Below are 19954 nucleotides of genomic sequence, written 5' to 3'. Positions count from 1 at the left end.
CAGGGCGGGGTATCGCCAGTGGAGGCTGGCTGTCGCCTGACCGGATGATGACAGAACTTATTTACTTACTCTCAAGTATAGCTTGACGTTTTACAATCAATGATCATTTATCGATATAGATTGTTACTCTTATCGATACTGTGGGGTTAGCTGTATGCTCTTATCAAATTTAATTGTAAAAAAAAAAAAAAGAGAGAGAGAGAGAAAAACAGCTGTAACTCCCGTTTGAACTTTTTTGGTTTGCCAGCACAAAAGCTAAGCGCAGAGCGTCGCGTTGTCTTCAGACCGTGAGGTGAGCAGAGCAAAGCCCGCTGGGCCGAGGTGCTGCTATGGGGAACCGGGGAATGGAAGATCTAATCCCTCTCATCAACAAACTCCAAGACGCGTTCAGCTCCATCGGCCAGAGCTGCAACCTGGACCTGCCCCAGATAGCTGTCGTCGGCGGCCAGAGCGCAGGGAAAAGCTCCGTCTTGGAAAATTTTGTGGGCAGGTTGGATATAACTTATAACTCCTAATTGAGGACTACATAATAACCACAAATACAGAATGAACTCGAGTTCTGTCTATACTGTGTTTCCAAATCGGGTCTTTATTAAAGCAAATTTCAAAGTCATGCGTAAATCTAAAGTCGCTCAATGACTCATCCAGTCTTTCAGCTTTTCTACCAATCCGGGAATAACGGAAACTGCCGTGGACTATTCTGGGTACTTTCTTACAACAAATGTTACAAATACAGTTATAAAAGCAGAACCGCGTCATTGTTCTTAATCAACCAATACGCCTGTTACTAAACGGACTAACCCCCCAATAATAATAATAATAAAAACTCCCGATAAGTATAATTCAAATGCATGGTGGAAGCATACAGAATCATGACTGGCTCATGGCTGCAACCAAGGATCAGTACACAAACTTTCTATTTGTGTTCTGATATACATTGTTGCCTGAAAATGTACTGTCCTGTCACCTAATGGGTTATGTCAAACATTTCCAAAGGTTATGTCTCTTTGAGAAGACCAGGGTTGTAAAGACGTAAAAGCTGCCGTATTACACAGGCGGTCAGGTAAATATGCTACACTTCAGGGCAAGGTACAACATGATTTTGTCATCCCTGATAAACATCATGGGAATTTGAACCCCTATCAAAGTAACCGTGCTATATTATATTGTCAGCAGCACAAACACCAGTGTTGTATTTAATTGAAGATTTTGAGTAAGTCAGATAGAATAAACAATCCAAAAAGATGACTAATAGGCTCAGCATTTTAGTACAGCAGCGGTCTATTGTGCTTCCAGTCGAAGCTGTTGGCAATAACAATGTGTGTGTGGCATCCTGCGTGTAAGTAATCACTGAATGTAATTCCACAAAAGATGCTTCGACTCTTTTCCAAAACTCATCTTCGTTTTGTTTGATGTGAGTGAGGGGTCCATGTCTGGTCTCTTGCTGCGTTGCCTTTGTCCGCTGGGGGTGGGGGGTTCTGAGGAAGACAGTGGGGGCATTGATAGGCTAGCTTCGGTGATGTCACCAGCTGCAGTGACTTATGCCCATGACACACTGCCACCTCCATGCACACACACACACATGCACACACGTTAGCACGAATCGCCCCTGGAAGCAGAGAGCCTCATTGAGATGGTGGGTGAGATGAGAGTTGTTGGTATTCTAGCTGCTCTTCCAGAGAGCCAGTGAGCAAGAGGAAGTGAGCAGGGAAGGACAACGATGCAACATCCCCCAGTGCTTGGTCAGCAGCATAGTGTGTGTGTGTGTGTGTGTGTGTGTGTGTGTGTGTGTGTGTGTGTGTGTGTGTGTGTGTGTGTGTGTGTGTGTGTGTGTGTGTGTGTGTGTGTGTGAGTGAGTGAGTGAGTGAGTGAGTTGAGTCAGTGACTGAGTGAATGAGTGAGACAGAGAGAGAGAGAGAGAGAGCTATCTGTCAATCCCGTTGGGTGTGCACACGCACACACACACACACACACGCACGCACAGGCACACACACACACAGCCCAGGGAGATGCATAGTCAGTGGCCTGGAAACATTGCAGTTCCACTGAATATCGATTTGCAGAGACAGAGACAGAAGTCACAAGGGAGGTTTGGAACACAGAATTATTTATGATAAATGGCAGCGATACTATGTTCATGTTCCAGTTATATTCAATTCTACTTGCATGCATCTACATACACATGTACAGAAACTTTAGGCATGGATTTAAAGTGCCCAACATATTGTTTTGGTAACACAACTGACACAACAGAACCCAAACGTTACAATAAAAATAAAAAAAACGATAATGAAAACAAACTAAGAATACAATATAAATGGGGAAATGTGTTTCTCTGAAAGACGTATGCTTATGTTTAATCCATTTATATATATAGATGACATCGAAACAGGTCAACATTACAAATGAAATGAGTCAAAACAAGGCAAAAGGCCAACATGAAGACTTAAAAACAAACAGAAATGAACGATCAACTTAACAAAGAAAGAGTCATGAGTTTCATTAATATGCGCAGGGCAACGCAACAGTGTTTGTCTCTGGTGCACAATCTGCAACCCTGCCAGTTGAACACTGACGCAGTATCTATTGGTTCACTCTCAGCTTACTGAGTCCTCATTGATGCAAAGCATTAAAAAGACTGAGATAAAGAAGAGTGTGGTCTTGTTGACGTGTGACGTGTGTGTGTGTGTGTGTGTCTGTGTGTGGGGGTGTTCATGTGTTCCTGTGTGTGTGTTTCAGGGTGCATGGGTTGAGGTGTGTGTGCTGATGTTTGTGTGTGTTAATGTGTCTGTTGATTTGCTTGTACATGTGTGTGTGTGTGTAGATGTCGGTGTTTGGGCGTGTGGGTTGTCTTATGTGTGTGTGTGTTTGTGTGTGTGTTCTGACTTGTGTGTTGATGTGTTTATGTGTGTATGCCGACATTTGTTTGTGTGTGTGTGTGTGTGCTGACTTGTGTGTTGATGTGTTTATGTGTGTGCGCCGACATTTGTTTGTGTGAGTGTCGATGTGTTGATGTGTGTTGGTGTTTCACAGTAATTCACTGTAATGAAACTATCTTCACCACAGGGACTTTTTGCCCAGAGGCTCTGGCATCGTCACCCGCAGGCCCCTCGTCCTACAGCTCATTAACAGTAAATCAGGCAAGGACTCACACACACACACACACACACACACACACGTACACACACATCCTCACATCCACACACACACATCCTCACTTCCACTCCGTGTCCATATCCATGCAAACACATACACAGCAGGAACGATTTGATGGCCAGGAAGGAACCTGTAGAAGAGAAGAAACACATTGTTCATTTTTAGGCAAACACACAACCGCACACACACACATACACACACAACAACGCACAAACACACTGTGAAGTCCTTTTAATACAGACAGATCAATGTGACTCATTTGACGGGCATCCTGTCTTTATGCTCCTGCTGTCTCTTCTCGCTCATAACTCCTACCACTGCTCAACCACAACCACATCCTTCCTTCCTCTCCACGGGTCTGCAACATCCTCCCGTTTAGAATATGCCGAGTTCCTGCACTGTAAGAGCCGCAAGTTTGTGGACTTTGAGGAGGTGCGTGCGGAGATCGAGGCGGAGACGGACAGGATCACGGGTTCCAACAAGGGCATCTCGCCCGTCCCCATCAACCTGTGTGTCTACTCCCCAAACGGTAACCCCTTCAGAAAGACGCACACAAATCATCAGTTTAACACATTTGATGAAGCGACGAGGTGCGTTCACACCAAAAGCGAAGCAAACATTCCTCAGAGCACTTTGAGTCTGCATCGTGGATGAAAAGTGCTCTATAAATAAAGTTGCCTTGCCTTGCCTTGTGCGAACCTCAAACTTTTCTCGCTGGAGTGATGAAGCATCAGGGGGAAATTTGCCTCAAAGTTCAAATATTTCAACTTGTTTGGACTAGTTTGCGGCGCGCCATTCGAGCCATACGTGGCGAGAAAAGTCTTTGCATTGTCTTTGTATGTACTCAAGCCACAACCAAAAATAAGCCTTGCTTTTGATGTGAACGCACCTTTAAGCAACATTATTGCAAACTGAGATGAAGATATAGCCTATTGTGATGTGCAAGATCAATGGGCCAAGAAAGAAAACACACTTCCACACTACGATCTTCTTTGTGTGAGTTCTTCCTTGGTAGTCAGGGGAAAGTTGATTAAAGGTGACATATTATACCACCAGGTGTGAGTGTGATTAGCCGTTACAAGCCATTTTAAAAATCTGCCTCTTCTGACATCACATCAAGTGGGCGTGTCCACCTAGATGTGTGACGGCTAGATGAGCAACGTTTGCTACAGTCCACTGGGTCGGCTGGTGGACTGATCTATCCAGCGCACATCTAGGTGGACACGCCCACTTGTGATGTCAGAAGAGGCCGATTTTCAACACGGCTTGTAACGGCTAATCACACTCACACCTGGTGGCGTAATATGCCACCTTTAACGTTGCACTTCCTGCGCCTTTCGCACCAGTCCTGAACCTGACGCTGATCGACCTGCCGGGGATGACCAAGGTTGCCGTGGGCGACCAGCCGGTGGACATCGAGCACCAGATCCGGGACATGCTGCTGCAGTTCATCACCAAGGAGAGCTGCCTGATCCTGGCCGTGACCCCGGCCAACATGGACCTGGCCAACTCCGACGCCCTGAAGATCGCCAAGGAGGTGGACCCGCAAGGTAACACTGTGTGTGGTGTGTGTGTGTGTGTGTGTGTGTGTGTGTGTGTGTGTTGTGGGGACTTTGAATGGGGAATACGCTACAGTGGTACCAGGGGAGCTTTGTGTTTCTCAGGCTTGCGGACCATCGGTGTGATCACCAAGCTGGACCTGATGGATGAGGGCACAGACGCCAGGGACATACTGGAAAACAAGCTCCTCCCACTGCGCAGGGGTAAGGACACGCACACGCATGCGTGGCTACATATACGCACACACACACACACGCACACACGCAGACGCACGCATGCACACACACACCGCACACCCACACATACATACAAACACACACACACACACACTCAGACACCACACACACACACACACACACAGACACCGCACACACACACACACACATGTGCGCGCACGCTAGTGCTGGGCGGTATGACCAAAAATTTTATATCACAGTATTTTTCTAAATTCTAACGGTTTCACGGTATATGACGGTATTTTTTTTTTCATGCATAATCAGGTGTTCACTACTGCTGCCACTTAGGAGTAATATTATAACGACTAATCTAAACGATTAATTTAAAATAAATTGTTTAAAATAATAATAATAATAATAAATACGCGCTGAAAGCAGGTAGTCAGCTATGCTGCTCGCGTTTACACTTGCGTGCATGGCGGGGTTTAAAACATAACTTCCCACGTAATATTAAGTAATATAACGGAGGTGCGCAAGGCAGCCACAGGAGACGCCAATATTGTTTTCAACCGCTCGGTACCGCGCCGTATTAATTCCCAAGTTTTGAAAAGAAAAGAAAGCATTTGAAGCGAATATGCGACGCTGTTTTCGATTTGCAGTTGTACCATGCGTGTTTAGAAGCGCAACATTGAAAAGGGTCCCGTCTGAAACAGTCACGCGGCGCAGCGTTCCAAACGTTGTGTAAACAAATACCAGTATGGCGGTATATGGTAAAGGATTAGGGTTAGCACGAACGCACGAACGCACGCCCCCCCCCACACACACACACACACACACACACACACACACGCTCGCCCCCCACACACACACACACACCCACACGCCCATAGATACATGGGCGCCTGCCCCCCTCCCCCCCCAAACACACACACACACAAACAGTGTTGTGGTGCCAGTTGTACTGTGGGCCTCTGGTGAGAAGGGGGATGCGCTGCCCCCTGCAGGATACATCGGGGTGGTGAACCGCAGCCAGAAGGACATCGATGGGAGGAAGGACATCTCCGCTGCGCTGGCGGCCGAGAGGAAGTTCTTCCTGTCGCACCCGGCCTACAGACACATCGCTGAACACATGGGCACACCTCACCTGCAGAAGACCCTCAACCAGGTCAGAACACACACACTCACACGCACGCACGCACGCACGCACGCACACGCATGCACGCAGACACAAACACACAGACACATGCACACACACACACACACACACACAGACAGACAGACAGACAGACAGACAGACAGACAGACAGACAGACAGACAGACAGACAGACAGACAGACAGACAGACAGACAAGCATATTCAGAGACATAGACAGACGCTGACACAAGCACACACACACACACACACACACACACACACACACACACACACACACGCATGCATTGCGTGTATAAATTCCTCCATATGTTTCATTTATCTATGCTTGTTTAAACAAAAGAACAAAGAAAAACATAGAATAAGTCAGACGAAGTGAAACGCCGTCGACCTCAGAGCTCGACCTCTAGACCGCGTCTTCACCGCGACTCCCGTGGTCCCCTGCAGCAACTCACCAACCACATCAGGGACACCCTGCCCGCACTGCGCAGCAAGATGCAGAGCCAGCTGCTGTCCCTGGAGAAGGAGGTGGAGCAACACAAGAGCTTCCGCCCGGATGACCCCAACCGCAAGACCAAGGCCCTGCTGCAGTCAGTACCCACACGGGCACGCACACACACACACTCACACACCAAGGCCCCGCTGCAGTCAGTACCCACACGGGCACGCACACACACACACTCACACACCAAGGCCCCGCTGCAGTCAGTACCCACACGGGCACGCACACACACACACTCACACACCAAGGCCCCGCTGCAGTCAGTACCCACACAGGCACGCACACACACACACACACACACACACACACACACCAAGGCCCCGCTGCAGTCGGTACCCACACAGGCACGCACACACACACACACACACACACACACACACACACACACACACCAAGGCCCTGCTGCAGTCAGTACCCACACAGGCACGCACACACACACACACACACACACACACACCAAGGCCCTGCTGCAGTCAGTGCCCACACAGGCACGCACACACACACACACACACACACACACACACACACACACACACACACCAAGGCCCCGCTGCAGTCAGTGCCCACACAGGCACGCACACACACACACTCACACACCAAGGGGCGGGCTGGTGAAAAAAAAGAGGCAGGTAAACTATGAACCTATGACCAAGGTAAGAAAAAATGATGGTCAGAATGTTTGTTTAATCATTTGTAGAATGTAGTACAAACAGCCAGTAGTACAACATGGTGAAATTACTAACGGCATCAAGAGTGGAATTAATTCAGCAATGTATGTGTACGGGGAGCAGGACTCTCAAACAAACAGACTACGGATCACACCGCTTAGATGTTCAAACGTGAGTGCCAGTGATGTGGCATATGTCCATACTGTATAAAAACTGCAGGCACACACATATAAACACACACACACACACACACACACACACGTATGAATTCATGCTGTCTGTGGGTGCACGCAGGATGGTGCAGCAGTTTGGCGTGGACTTTGAGAAGTGCATCGAGGGATCGGGCGACCAGGTGGACACGTCCAACCTGTCTGGCGGAGCCAAAATAAACCGCATCTTCCATGAGCGCTTCCCCTACGAGCTGGTCAGGGTGAGTCCGACCATAACCAACGGACGTCTGTTACAGCGGACGCACGTGAACAACACCAGCAGGCCGCAGGCGGAAGTGACTCCAACGTGGCTGTTACGCACGGCTCATACAGGCCCACGGTGAATCAGGATTTGAAACCTTCTACAGTCTTGTATTTACATTGACATTCCGGGCGTTCAGCAGACGCTTTTATCCAAAACGACTTACAGTAAGTACATTTGTCAGAAGAAAGAGAAACGACAATATATTGCAGTCGGTGCAGTAAGTGTCTTTCTATGTTCATAGAAACAACAAGTGCCATGCACTTAAAATTGCTATAGGTTAACCCTTTCCCCGTATACAACAAAGGATAAGATGTTACACGATGCTAAGTTCTATTATTAAGTGCCAGGACGTACAACGGGATGTACAACGTACAATAGCAACAATAGCATCAGAAATGTTGTCAATAGCTGTTGCGTTGTGTGTACAGCACAGAGAACACGCTGTCTTATGTTGACGTGTGTGACGTGTGTGTGCGGTGCATGCCTCAGATGGAGTTTGACGAGAAGGAGCTGAGGAAAGAGATCAGTTACGCCATCAAAAACATCCACGGAGTCAGGCAAGTCCACGCAGTCTGGCACCCCCCCCCCCCCCACACACACACACACACACACACACACAACTTGTGCCCTCTCTCTGTTTGTCTGTCGCCTACCTCCTTCCTACCGACAGGGGTAGGGCCCCGTGAAAGGAATTCTGTATGCCCCCCCCCCATGCTTCTCTTTTCCTCACAGTAGCTCAAATCACTTTCACGTTGTTTTCATTTAAACTGTTAGGGGGAAAATCGCCTTTTTTCATGACCTACAGATAAACCATATCAGTTTTAGATTCCAGGGCCCTCTGAATCGAGGGCCCTTTCACCCGTTTACCACGCGCTGTGTGCCGGTGGCCACATCTTCATACAGATGCAGGAGTTCCTGTGTGCGTGACTTCTGTGTCTGCTTATGATTCGTTGTGTTTCGCTGTTGACTTTGTCCCCGGATCTGCTCTGTGGCCAACGTACTGAACCGCAGATCCTGCCGAGGACACGCCGTCTTCTGTCTCTTTGAGCTTCTGTCCGCGTCTCTCTCCCCAACCCTGCGTTGTCTCTTTGAGTTTCACTCTGCCGTCTACTCATCATCCCTGTGATGTCTGTATGTGTGTTTTACTCTGCCGTCTACTCATCATCCCTGTGATGTCTGTGTGTGTTTTACTCTGCTGTCTACTCGTCATCCCGTTGATGTCCGTATTTTACTCTGCTCTCTTCTCGTCTTCCCTGTGATGTCTGTATGTGTGTTTTAATCTGCTGTCTACTCGTCATCCCTGTGATGTCTGTATGTGTGTTTTACTCTGCTGTCTACTCGTCATCCCTGTGATGTCTGTATGTGTGTTTTACTCTGCTGTCTACTCGTCATCCCTGTGATGTCTGTATGTGTGTTTTACTCTGCTGTCTACTCGTCATCCCTGTCATGTCTGTTTACAACACTGCTGCCTATTCGTCTGTCCTTCATCTCCTACCGTGTGTCTCCACGTTGGTGTGTGTTTGTGTGTGTGTATCGATGTCCGTACGTGTGTCTATTTCGGTGTGTCCCGTCATCCCGTGTGTCCGTGTGTCTGTCTGTCCTGCAGGACAGGCCTGTTCACCCCAGACCTGGCGTTTGAGGCCATAGTGAAAAAGCAGATCATTAAGCTGAAAGGGCCGTGTCTGAAATGCATCGACCTGGTCATCCAGGAGCTCATCAATACTTTCAGGCAGTGTACCGACAAGGTACAGCGGCCGCATGGATGCCTGTCTGGAGTCCACCCCCCCCCCCCCCGTACAGCACAACCAGGGACATGCAATACAACACTGATGGGTTTCACACACACAAGACCCCGCAAACACGCGCCCCACACACTAGGTGTGGGGGTGAGGGGGGGGGGGGGCGGGGTCACGGTTCCGGTCAAACAAACCATATCCTACAGGACGACACGCCAGGCTCGGTGCGCAAACTTGGGGGCCGATTGAGGTGCGTGAAGGCAGGAAAGGGCGTGCCCTGTTTTGAGTACATTTTGGATTCGCAGCCATATCGTGTATCTCATATCGAGTAACAAGTATACTCTTCTATGTGAGGACAGACATTCATGTGAGGGCACGGACAGGAAACATGGCATTTGTTGCCATAGTGAGCCTGCCCTGGGTTCATTCATACAGAATAAACGTGTAGTACCGAACCGAAACCGTAACGAAATACCGTGAAACCAACGGAACCGTGACTTCACCTGAATGGTTGCCTGGGTAACCATTCAACCACCCCTAACATACACACACACACACACATACGCACACAGTCACACAGTCACACACACACATGCCCGTACGCAAAACACACCTTGGATGGCAATGAACAACTTTCTTAATTGTGTTTCTGTGGTTTGTTTATTTTAACGTGTTTAATGTGAAGTCAGAACGACAGTCGCCCGTTGACAAATACTGGTCAGCCATTTAAGTAAATCCTTACGTCTCATTTCTGAGCAGGAACATGCATATTGTCTGCGGTAAAAAATGAAAACTAACTGAACTAAATTTCTTCCGTAGTGCTGCTATGTTCTTGCATCTGCCTGTTTGACCTGCATTTTATACGTCTCAAACATGTACTTCACTACCCCATTCGCTCCCTTCCTTCTCCTTCCTCTCCCTACTTCCACTTTGGCTTTCAATTGCGCCCCCCCCCCCCCCCCCCCACTTTGTCCTCCTACACCTCCCATTAAAACTCCAACTCCCATGATGCCCACTGCAGGACAGGCCTGTTCACCCCAGACCTGGCGTTTGAGGCCATAGTGAAAAAGCAGATCATTAAGCTGAAAGACCCTTGTCTGAAATGCGTTGACCTCGTCGTCTCCGAGCTCGCGGCGCTGATCATGAAGTGCACGGATAAGGTAAACAGGCCAACCAGAGCCCAATGTGGAATTAAATCAACCAATCACAGCGCAGGCTGCGCCGATAGCGTATAGCCTGACTGTACATAAATACTACAGAAAACACAGACTACCTTCTTGCTTGTCCTTGTCTAGTGTTGTTACCCCCATCCTCGTCTAATCTTGCGTCATCACTACCCCTCCCCTGTTTCATTTAATTTAATGAAAGTCTTAATTCGCACCCTCCGCCAACACCAGATGCCTGGATGTTGGTTCGGTTCTCTGGATTTTTCTCCATTGAGCAATCCTTCCACTCCCACACCCCCCCCCGCTCCCCCCCCCCCCCCCCCCCCCCCCCCCCACCCCAAGCATTCGCACCCCCCCCCGCAAATCCACGTCCCTGATTGGTTCGTCTTTCAATCCCAGACTCCGCCTCCCTGCACAGCCTATCATAATCCCTTACTCACATTAAGAAGGAAGCCTGCTTGAGTGTCAACGCTTGAGTGTCAACGCTTTCACCGCACGGCGTGTGTTGTCAAAGAGCGCTTGGAGTAGGGAGCAATCCCTTTCCCTGTCTCACCCTCATCCCAGACACACGCACACTCACACAGACACACACACACACACACACACACACACACACACACACATATACACACACGCACACAGCCCTAATACCTCAAACCCCTGCATTGACATTGGATCGCCTCTGCTCATCTTATCTCTTATCTACCATATTCTTCATAGTCCTGATCATAACACCCTGGGACTCAGCATGGCACTACGTATGATTATTAATCAACAACAGGGGCTCAACAGGGGCTCCATGTGCTGTTTTTGTCCAAGCAAGGCTGCCCTTGCTAACCTTTCTTTTTCTCTTTACCGTCCAAATTCATGTGACATTGTGCTCTCCTCAAGGCGGAGAGGAGGGGGAAAAACAATCCTGCATGTCTGTGCTGCACTGCAATCTCTCGCAAAAAAAAACAACCCAGCCATCTGCATGCATTCCTGGATGAAATTCCCGCCACTGTAAATCCCGTTCCCGTCGTAATCCCGGGGTACCGGGTGTGAGACCCCTGTCCCCGTGTAGTCCCGTCTCAGTCCTGCTCCTCGTTGTTTCCACCGACACGACGTGGGTACCTGCAGCTGTGTGTGCCTGTCCCCTACAGCTGACCTCCTACCCCAGACTGAGAGAAGAGACGGAGCGGATCGTCACCACCCATGTCCGAGACAGAGAGAGTAAAACCAAAGATCAGGTGTGTGTGTGTGTGTGTGTGTGTGTGTGTGTGTGTGTGTGCGCCCTCAAGTTCCTGGGGTGGAACGGAGGAAGCATCGATAAGTACAACAAGGGATGAGCGTGTATGTGTGTGTCCTAACCTTACGTGACCATCTTGGGAAACAGACATGGATTGACTAACTATGCATGCGTTCTGACGTGTCTGTGATTGTGTGTGTGTGTGTGTGTGTGTGCGTTTGTGTTTGTGTGAATGTTTTGTCACATGTTGTCCATGTGTGTGCCTACAGGTGTTGCTGCTGATTGACATAGAGCTGTCCTACATCAATACAAACCACGAGGACTTCATCGGTTTTGCCAAGTATGAAATAGACTTTTGTCATTCCTGGGAGAAAGTTAAAGGGGACATATAATACCACCAGTGATGTCAGAAGAGGCAGATTTTCAAAACAGCTTGTAACGGCTAATCACACTCACACCTGGTGGTATAATATTAGTCCCGTCATTTTAAGCCAAAATGGGGGTCAACCTACAACAAATTGCAACCGAAACAAACTCAACTGATTTTGTATCCTCAATATGTCCTGAGTAAGGGGGAAAAAAACAGAAGAATCCCATCAGGGGAAAGTTTAGAAAAAGACCCAAATATCTATCTCTATTCATACGCCTATTTATTCTTTTTCTCACGTGAATAGGGTAAAATTTTAGATTATCTTTAGATATCACCATGAAAATTACTGAGTTTATTACTTGCCTCAAGGCAAACAAAAAATATATTACAAGTTTTTGGAAATTGTTTGTTAACATGGGCAAACGGTGCATAATCTAATTATGTATGTAATAATTTGCATAAATACCACAACAGATCTAAACATTGGGTTAGCCAGGTGAAAACGTCGGAGATTCAGTCATTCATTCAAGGTCCACTCGACTTTCAATCAACTGTCACTAAGCTGTCAGGTATGAAAGGTTGTTTGACCCAGCCACTTTTTATTTTACCTACCTTTTGTCTTCTGCATTCTCCTTACCCTTGTCTCCAGTTCTTCCCTCAGACTCATCCCCCAGAAACAGTCCCACGTACCCAGCCCCAAACCCCCTCTCTGCAATAATAATTAATAAAGGCTGGTTTAAAGTACTTCTTCCTGCCTCTATGTATTAATTCTCATGGGTAGCCTAAATGGGTTCCATTCAAACCTTAACATAAAGTCTTGTACGACGCTTGTAAGATGTCAACAAGACATTTTCACCTGGCTTTACCCAATGTTTAGATCTGTGGTATTTATGCAAATTAGCACATACGTAATTAGATTATGCACCATTTGCCCATGTTAACAAACAATTTCAAAAGACTTGTAATGTTGAATTGTCATGGTGATATCTAAAGGTTAAAAAATTGACCATATGAATAGACGTATGAATAGGCTATATTTGGGTCTTTTTCTAAACTTTCCCCTAATGGGATTTTTCTGGGATTTTTTTTTCCTTACTCAGGACATATTGAGGATATAAAATCTGTTGCGTTTGCTTCTGTTGCAATTAGTTTGACCTTTTTTAATGACTGGACTATATGTCACCTTTAAAGATTTTTTGGATATGTTGGAGTGACTCACATGTTATATCCCTTTTCCAGCGCACAAACAAGAAGTGCATCAAACGCGACTAAGAAGAGAGTTATGCCTAACCAGGTACTGAATACAAACACACATTCTAATATTTAATTTAAAGGTACAATGTGCAAAAAGCAAAAGGGGTGGGAGTGTTCTTTTTGGACATTGTACCTTTAAAGTCTAAACTTATAGCTTAAAATAACCTGGATCTGTATTCAATGTCGATCAAGGGATTTCAATGATGTTATAAATACGATGACTTCCTATAACTGATATTCTGCAAATACTTTTTCTTATTATTTGTATACAATAATATTACTTCAGGCGCTCCCAAAACCACTTCCACTCAACCCAGCCAGCCGAGCTATGCTGGTTCACGTCCCAGTAGCACAGCCAGTAAGAGGGGCAAGAACACTGTTATTTAACTGGGAGGGGATCAATATTATACCTCGCGCATTTAATTAAATAAAAAGTACAACTTTATATGAGGCTTTTGGTATCATCTGCTACTTTATAATAATGATAATAATTATCATTACTACTTTATTTGCCTTGGTTAGTGGATTCATATTTATTCCTTTCATTCATTTGAGTCATTGATCTGTATATGATCGGATAAGTGTCAGCAGTGAGCTGGTAGGGCTGAGGGGTCGTGCTCAGGGGGCCTACAGGTGGACTGTACATGATGCCTGTGGACGTGTGGAGCCAATCAGCTGTCGTCTGTGTGCTCAGGTGATCCGCAGAGGGTGGCTGACGATTAACATCAGCATCATGAAGGGAGGATCCAAGGACTACTGGTTTGTCCTCACCGCCGAGTCCCTCTCCTGGTATAAGGATGAAGAGGTAACTGTGTGTGTGTGTGTGTGTGTGCAACTTATTGACCTGTTGTCTGTGTGTGTGTGTGTGTATGTGCTTTATTGACCTGTTGTGTGTGTGTGTGTGTGTGTGTGTGTGTGTATGTGCGTGTGTGTGCTTTATTGACCTGTTGTGTGTGTGTGTGTGTGTGTGTGTGTGTATGTGTGTGTGCTTTATTGACCTCCTGTCTGTGTGTGTGCGTGTGTGTGCTTTATTGACATCTTGTCTGTGTGTGTGTGTGTGTGTGTGTGTGTGTGTTTATTTGTTTGTGTGTGTGTGTGTGTGTGTGTGTGTGTACGTTTGTGTGTGTGTGGGGGTCTTGTAAGGAGAAAGAGAAGAAGTACATGCTGCCTCTTGACAATCTGAATCTCAGGGATGTGGAGAAGGGCTTCATGTCCAGCAAACACGTGTTCGCCATCTTCAACACGGAGCAGAGGTGTGTGTTAATACGTCATGCATACAATCCATTGGTTCACATTCGCAAGCAAGCACCCGTAAACAAAGACACATACACACACACACAGCCGCACACGCACACCATGTGAACCAATGGACTGATCTGTCAAATTGCGTGCATGCATGTGTGTGTGTCTGTGTATGTGCATGTTTTGTGTGTGTGTGTGTGTGTGTGTGTGTGTGTGTGTGTTGCTACAGGAACGTGTATAAAGACCTCCGTCAGATCGAGCTTGGCTGTGACACCCAGGAGGATGTGGACAGCTGGAAGGCCTCCCTCCTCCGAGCAGGCGTGCATCCGGAGAAAAGCCAGGTGCTCCCTACATTTACAGCGTTCACACCCTTTATTCACACCCAATGAGTGGGTAGGATGTAGGCCCCATCCACACGGGCGAAAAAACGATCTTTTCCCCTCCGTTTTCCTTTGATACGTTTCAGGAATATCTCCGTAAAGACGGACCCATTGCGAAAACGCATCGAGCTGCATCGAGTGCATCAAAGCCTGCGCGTTGTATACAAACATACATTCAAGGAGGAGAAAGTATTTGTTACACCTTTTAGATTGAGCAGAAATACTTTTTAATGTAGGCCTACAGTTAGTAATTCAATTAAAACGCTGGATCGTCTGGACGGTCAGCCCAAACGCACAAGACTTATGCGTTTTCACAAAAAAAAATCGGTTCTGTGTGGACGGGGCCGTAATTATGGATAGGAATCAGAACGGAGCTCACAATACAATGTTACAACGATTTTTGCCATATGGTGCCGTTTTGTAAATATTGTGATTCTGTAAAAATCTCGATAGAATATTACGTTTCTGATGTGCCGTTTTATCTTGTGTGTGGTTCAACGCAGGGGTTTTATTCTACAGGTCTGTCACTGTCGCTGTTATTTTTAATGTGGAAGTGGATGAACAGAACAGAACATGATGATGTGACTGAGCTGCAGGCGAATACACTCTAGCGCCCTCTATAGGATGGCACTCATTCATATGTTTCCACTGAATCGATTCTTGGGTCAACCTGAACAAATATGGTTCACCTATACTCAAATATACTCACATTAATACGTTTTTCCTCCACCCCTAGCTAAAAAACATTACCGAGAGAATAGAGCAGGTTTTACGTTTGTTAAAAGTTGAAGCCATTTGTGTTGCTGTTTTCCAATTAAGCGCTTTTACTCGTTCAGGCTGTACAGATAGGAATGCCACAGGCAGAAATAAAGTACAGCTCAAACAGAAACAACATCTGTTTCTATAAGCCGATGCTGAAATAGATGCTAAATAAAAATAAACTACAAATCTCGGAACCAAGTGATTGTGCTATTATGCAATAATCAATACTTTTGCAAAGCAGGGTTTTAACAAAATATTCCCACGGAATCCCTATAAAATGTCTAAGTGGGAAAGCAAGGATTACCCCATTCCTGAAGGGCAGGAATAGCAGTTTTTGTGAAATCTAAAGTGTTTGTCCTTTGACCTGCCAGGGCGACGGCGATGACACAATGACCTCTGGGGACAGCGTGTCCATGGACCCCCAGCTGGAGAGACAGGTGGAGACCATCCGCAACCTGGTGGACTCCTACATCGGCATCGTCAACAAGTCCATCCGGGACTTCATGCCCAAGACCATCATGCACCTGATGATCAACAGCGTAGGTCTTTCACTCAGGAGGCCTCCTAGTTACGAGGCTGTCGCTGTGTCTTGCTTCCATATGGATCAGTAATATATTATAGTGTAACGTATAATTATAGTATGACGTTACGTGGCTCATTTCAACGCTCCCTCCCATGACGGTACTAAATAAAGTATCACAAAGTCGCTGTGGGTCATAATACGCCCCCTTCTTTCCTAGAGTTCTCAGCCTGGAACACATTCTATTCCAAATCTCAGTGTGTTTGTATTCCAGCTCAAAACGAGGGCGGGTGACAACAAAACTCCTTGTGTTGTTACAGGCTAAGAACTTCATCCACGCCGAGCTGCTGGCCTACCTGTACGAGGACCAGAACAGCCTGATGGAGGAGTCTCCAGAGCAGGCCCAGAGGAGGGACGAGATGCTGAAGATGTACCAGGCCCTCAAGGAGGCCCTGGTCATCATAGGAGACATCAGCACCAGCACCATCTCCGCTCCCCTGCCGCCTCCAGTGAACAATGACTGGCTGGCCAAGGAACCCAGGTAACAACAGCCGACAGAGCGGCCCTACAAACAGGTGCTTGACTCTAACCACAGTCAGCAGGTTACGACGCTCGCCACAATGGGGGATGTGTATCTATGGAGGTCGTCGAGTCATCATCGAAAAAATAAAAAAAAGTGCACAATCTTCAACACGGGCAAAATAAATACAGTGATAGGATGAAGTTTCGTAACGTAGATCACGTTCTGTATCCGATTCCGTATCCGATGTTTGGCCAACATTACAACTCAGAAGAGAGTTATGCCTAACCAGGCACCGAATGCAAATACGCAGCTCGCCAGAAATGATTCATACATTTAATTTAAAGGTACAATATGCAAAAAGGAAAAGGGGAGGGAGTTTTCTTTTTGCACATTGTACCTGTAAGTCAAAGTGTATAGATTAAAATATAAGCTATATTATTATAGTTGTAGCTATAAGCTAACCCTAACCCTGGCGAGAGCGCCCGTAGTGACCTCCCGGCTGTCTCCGTGTCCTCTCTTCTTCGCCTCAGTCCTCCCACGGCGTCGCGCACGGCCGCCACCGCGGCCCCCCCGCCCATCCGGCCCCCCGTGGCGAGGGGACCAGCCGCCGGGGGCCCTCCGCTCGCCCCCAACCCGTCCCCGGCGTTCGGGGTCCCGTCCGTCCCCTCCAGACCGGGGCCCCCCGGGGCCTACGGACTCCCCGCGGACCCCAGCGCCGCCCAGAGGATGCCCTCCAGACCGGCCCGCATCCCCCCCATCATCCCAGGGTGAGAGTGGGGCCCGCGCAGCGCGCCACCGGCGGTGGTATAACGACACGTTAAACCACCACCTCTAATCGCACTCACACCTGGTGGTATACCGTGTCACCTTTAACAGGGCTTCAGGCCGTTTTAAGAAGGAATTAGAATCGAAAATACATGTACGATGACACTATTTACGACTACGTAATAAGATAAGGGTAAGCGAAATGTGTCAGGTGAAGAAAGGCATTAAAGGGGACATGTTACACCAGCAGGTGTGAGTGGGATCGGCCGTTACACGCCGTTTTGAAAATCGGCCTCTTCTGACATCACAAGTGGGCGTGTCCACCTGTTTATCTATCATCTATCCAGCACACATCTAGGTGGACACGCCCACTTGTGATGTCAAAAGAGGCAGATTTTCAGAACGGCTTGTAACGACTAATCCCACTCACACCTGGTGGTATAATATGTCACCTTTAAGAAGGAAATAGAATCTAAATGCACGCATGATCAAACTATTTACAACAACATACTTAAGATAATGTAAGCAAAATGTGTGTCAGGTGAAGCAAAGCATTAAGGACTGATTGGTGTGTCGAGAGTTGTAGCTTGCTGATGACATCATACTATAGATTTCCCTCAATCACTCAACTTAATTCTCTCTCTCGCTCTCTCTCTCTCTTGCTCTCTCGCTCTCTCTCTCGCTCTCTCTCTCACTCTCTCTCTCTCTCTCTCTGCAGTCGAAGACCCCCCGCTGCACCCACCAGACCTACTATCATACGCTCTTCCGAGCCATCCTTGCTTGACTAGACATATTTACACTTACATTTGTTTTTCATTATTTTCTCCTTTACTTAAATTGTTCTAAATAGGATGTTAGGGATGTAATCCATTTTATATTTGTGTATTTTATCAATGTGTTACTACTATCTTTGGTAATCCTTAAGGGTAAGTAAACCCCAAAAAACCAATGGTTCCGATAGGTCCCACTAAGTGTTGGTGAACATTTCTAATATTCTTTACTAAAATATATGAAGTTCCTAAACGTTCTCTGTAAAATACAAAAAGTTTGCTACTTCCGGCCTATCACTCTTTTGAAGAGTCGTCATTTTCTATTGGCTGAGCACCCAGGCTCAGGCGAGTGTGACGCAGGTTTTGAACGCTCCTCGCACTTGTTGCTATGGAACCCAATGTAGCCATTTTCTAAAACCTTTACGACCGTCACGTCTGCTCGGATCACAATGGTTCGACTTTAAGGCGGAAGTTCTGCTAAAACAGGGTTTTACTTAATATGCAGATGTTTCAAAAAGCACCCATGCATGTCATTTTTTTTTTTTTAATGTTCTGTGTTACAAAAAGGGACGATTGTTTTTTTAGAGAATCATTTGATTTTGGGAACAGGAAATTATCTGAAATCGAATTGATGCTGCCTCTTTTGGAACTGAGAAAGCTGTATTGTTTGTACGTCCAAAGGCAAATTGCACAAGAAGTCAAATAAACACTCCATATTTCATGTTTTGCTAAAATGTAGATTTTGTATCCTGCCTTTTATTCACAACTATATTCGCACCTGTAATTGTTGCACAACATTGTTTTGACAGGTCAGAAGACTCCATTTCTTTCAAATGTAATATGTACAGTATGTAAAGCGTAAATAGATTGTCAGTATTGGTGTTTTATTGGCTTTCAAAATGCTTTATTTCATGGACCAATTCAACTAAAAGCTGAAGGGATAAAGAGCAGAGTTCATAATGTCCATCAAGGTTATAGTGGTAGTTTTATAATGAGTTGTTTGGATTCATGTTGTTGGAAAAAACATGAATGCAAGTGTCTCTTGAACCTAAAGCTTTCCCACTGAGTTACTGTGCTGGTAGAGCCCAGAATGGTTAAAACAAGACACTAGTGCCAATATGGATGAGGCCTTGTGTGATCATGAATGAACTGGGACCAAATAAAGGAACTAAATCTGTTGCACTTCCTTCTACATGTCTGTTGTTTTAACACACCATCCAAAGTAAAGAATTCTCCCTCACTTATTCCTTTATATTATCCTCCATTGACCCACGTCTAGCAGATCAAATCACACATGTTCTGAAACTAGTTGTTTCACAGACCAGTAGAGGGCGCCTATACACACTCCGTTTGATCACTGGTTAGACACAAATAGGAGTTACCTGCGTGTTTAGGTGATGAAATGGAACTCTACATCACCATGGTCACTGTGTTTCTAGTAGTAACGAGCTGTTTTATTGTTTTGAGTTGAAGAGTGATCTATTCTAAATTGGAATCCTACACTCTCAAGAGTGTTGAAGGCTATGCTATTGTTCATCCAGGCTTGAAG

The 19954-nt window shown here is 46.5% G+C and overlaps 1 protein-coding gene across 2 annotated transcripts; it reads left to right on the top strand.

The window, feature by feature from the left end:
- Positions 1–85: 85 nt before the first annotated feature.
- dnm2b (dynamin 2b) lies at positions 86–19581 on the top strand. Of its 2 annotated transcripts, none has more exons than XM_084464958.1 (20): positions 86–490; positions 3067–3140; positions 3536–3685; positions 4503–4706; positions 4821–4919; positions 5897–6057; positions 6493–6635; positions 7510–7645; positions 8179–8246; positions 10447–10585; positions 11734–11820; positions 12089–12159; positions 13429–13483; positions 14138–14248; positions 14587–14696; positions 14915–15026; positions 16199–16366; positions 16668–16888; positions 17401–17637; positions 18354–19581. In XM_084464958.1, the coding sequence occupies exons 1-20, from the start codon at positions 330–332 to the stop codon at positions 18421–18423; spliced, it is 2577 nt and encodes an 858-aa protein (XP_084321084.1). In that variant the 5' UTR covers positions 86–329; the 3' UTR covers positions 18424–19581. The 2 variants fall into 2 exon arrangements, with proteins under 2 accessions (XP_084321084.1, XP_084321083.1); XM_084464957.1 differs by lacking the exon at positions 10447–10585 and adding an exon at positions 9296–9434.
- The last annotated feature ends 373 nt before the right edge of the window (positions 19582–19954 follow it).

This window comes from Micromesistius poutassou (genome assembly GCF_964030765.1).
Source record: "Micromesistius poutassou genome assembly, chromosome: 3".
NCBI classification, from domain to species: domain Eukaryota; kingdom Metazoa; phylum Chordata; class Actinopteri; order Gadiformes; family Gadidae; genus Micromesistius; species Micromesistius poutassou.
The sequence above is the reverse complement of the archived record's forward strand: the minus strand, read 5'-3'. Positions and strand labels throughout refer to the sequence as shown.

Bases quoted from the DNA above. Each gene is read 5' to 3' on its own strand.
- dnm2b (XM_084464958.1), top strand. From the start codon at position 330: ATGGGGAACCGGGGAATGGAAGATCTAATCCCTCTCATCAACAAACTC. The intron at 6,058-6,492 runs GTCAGAACACAC...GGTCCCCTGCAG, and splicing joins TGCAGAAGACCCTCAACCAG to CAACTCACCAACCACATCAG. The intron at 17,638-18,353 runs GTGAGAGTGGGG...CTCTCTCTGCAG, and splicing joins ATCCCCCCCATCATCCCAGG to TCGAAGACCCCCCGCTGCAC.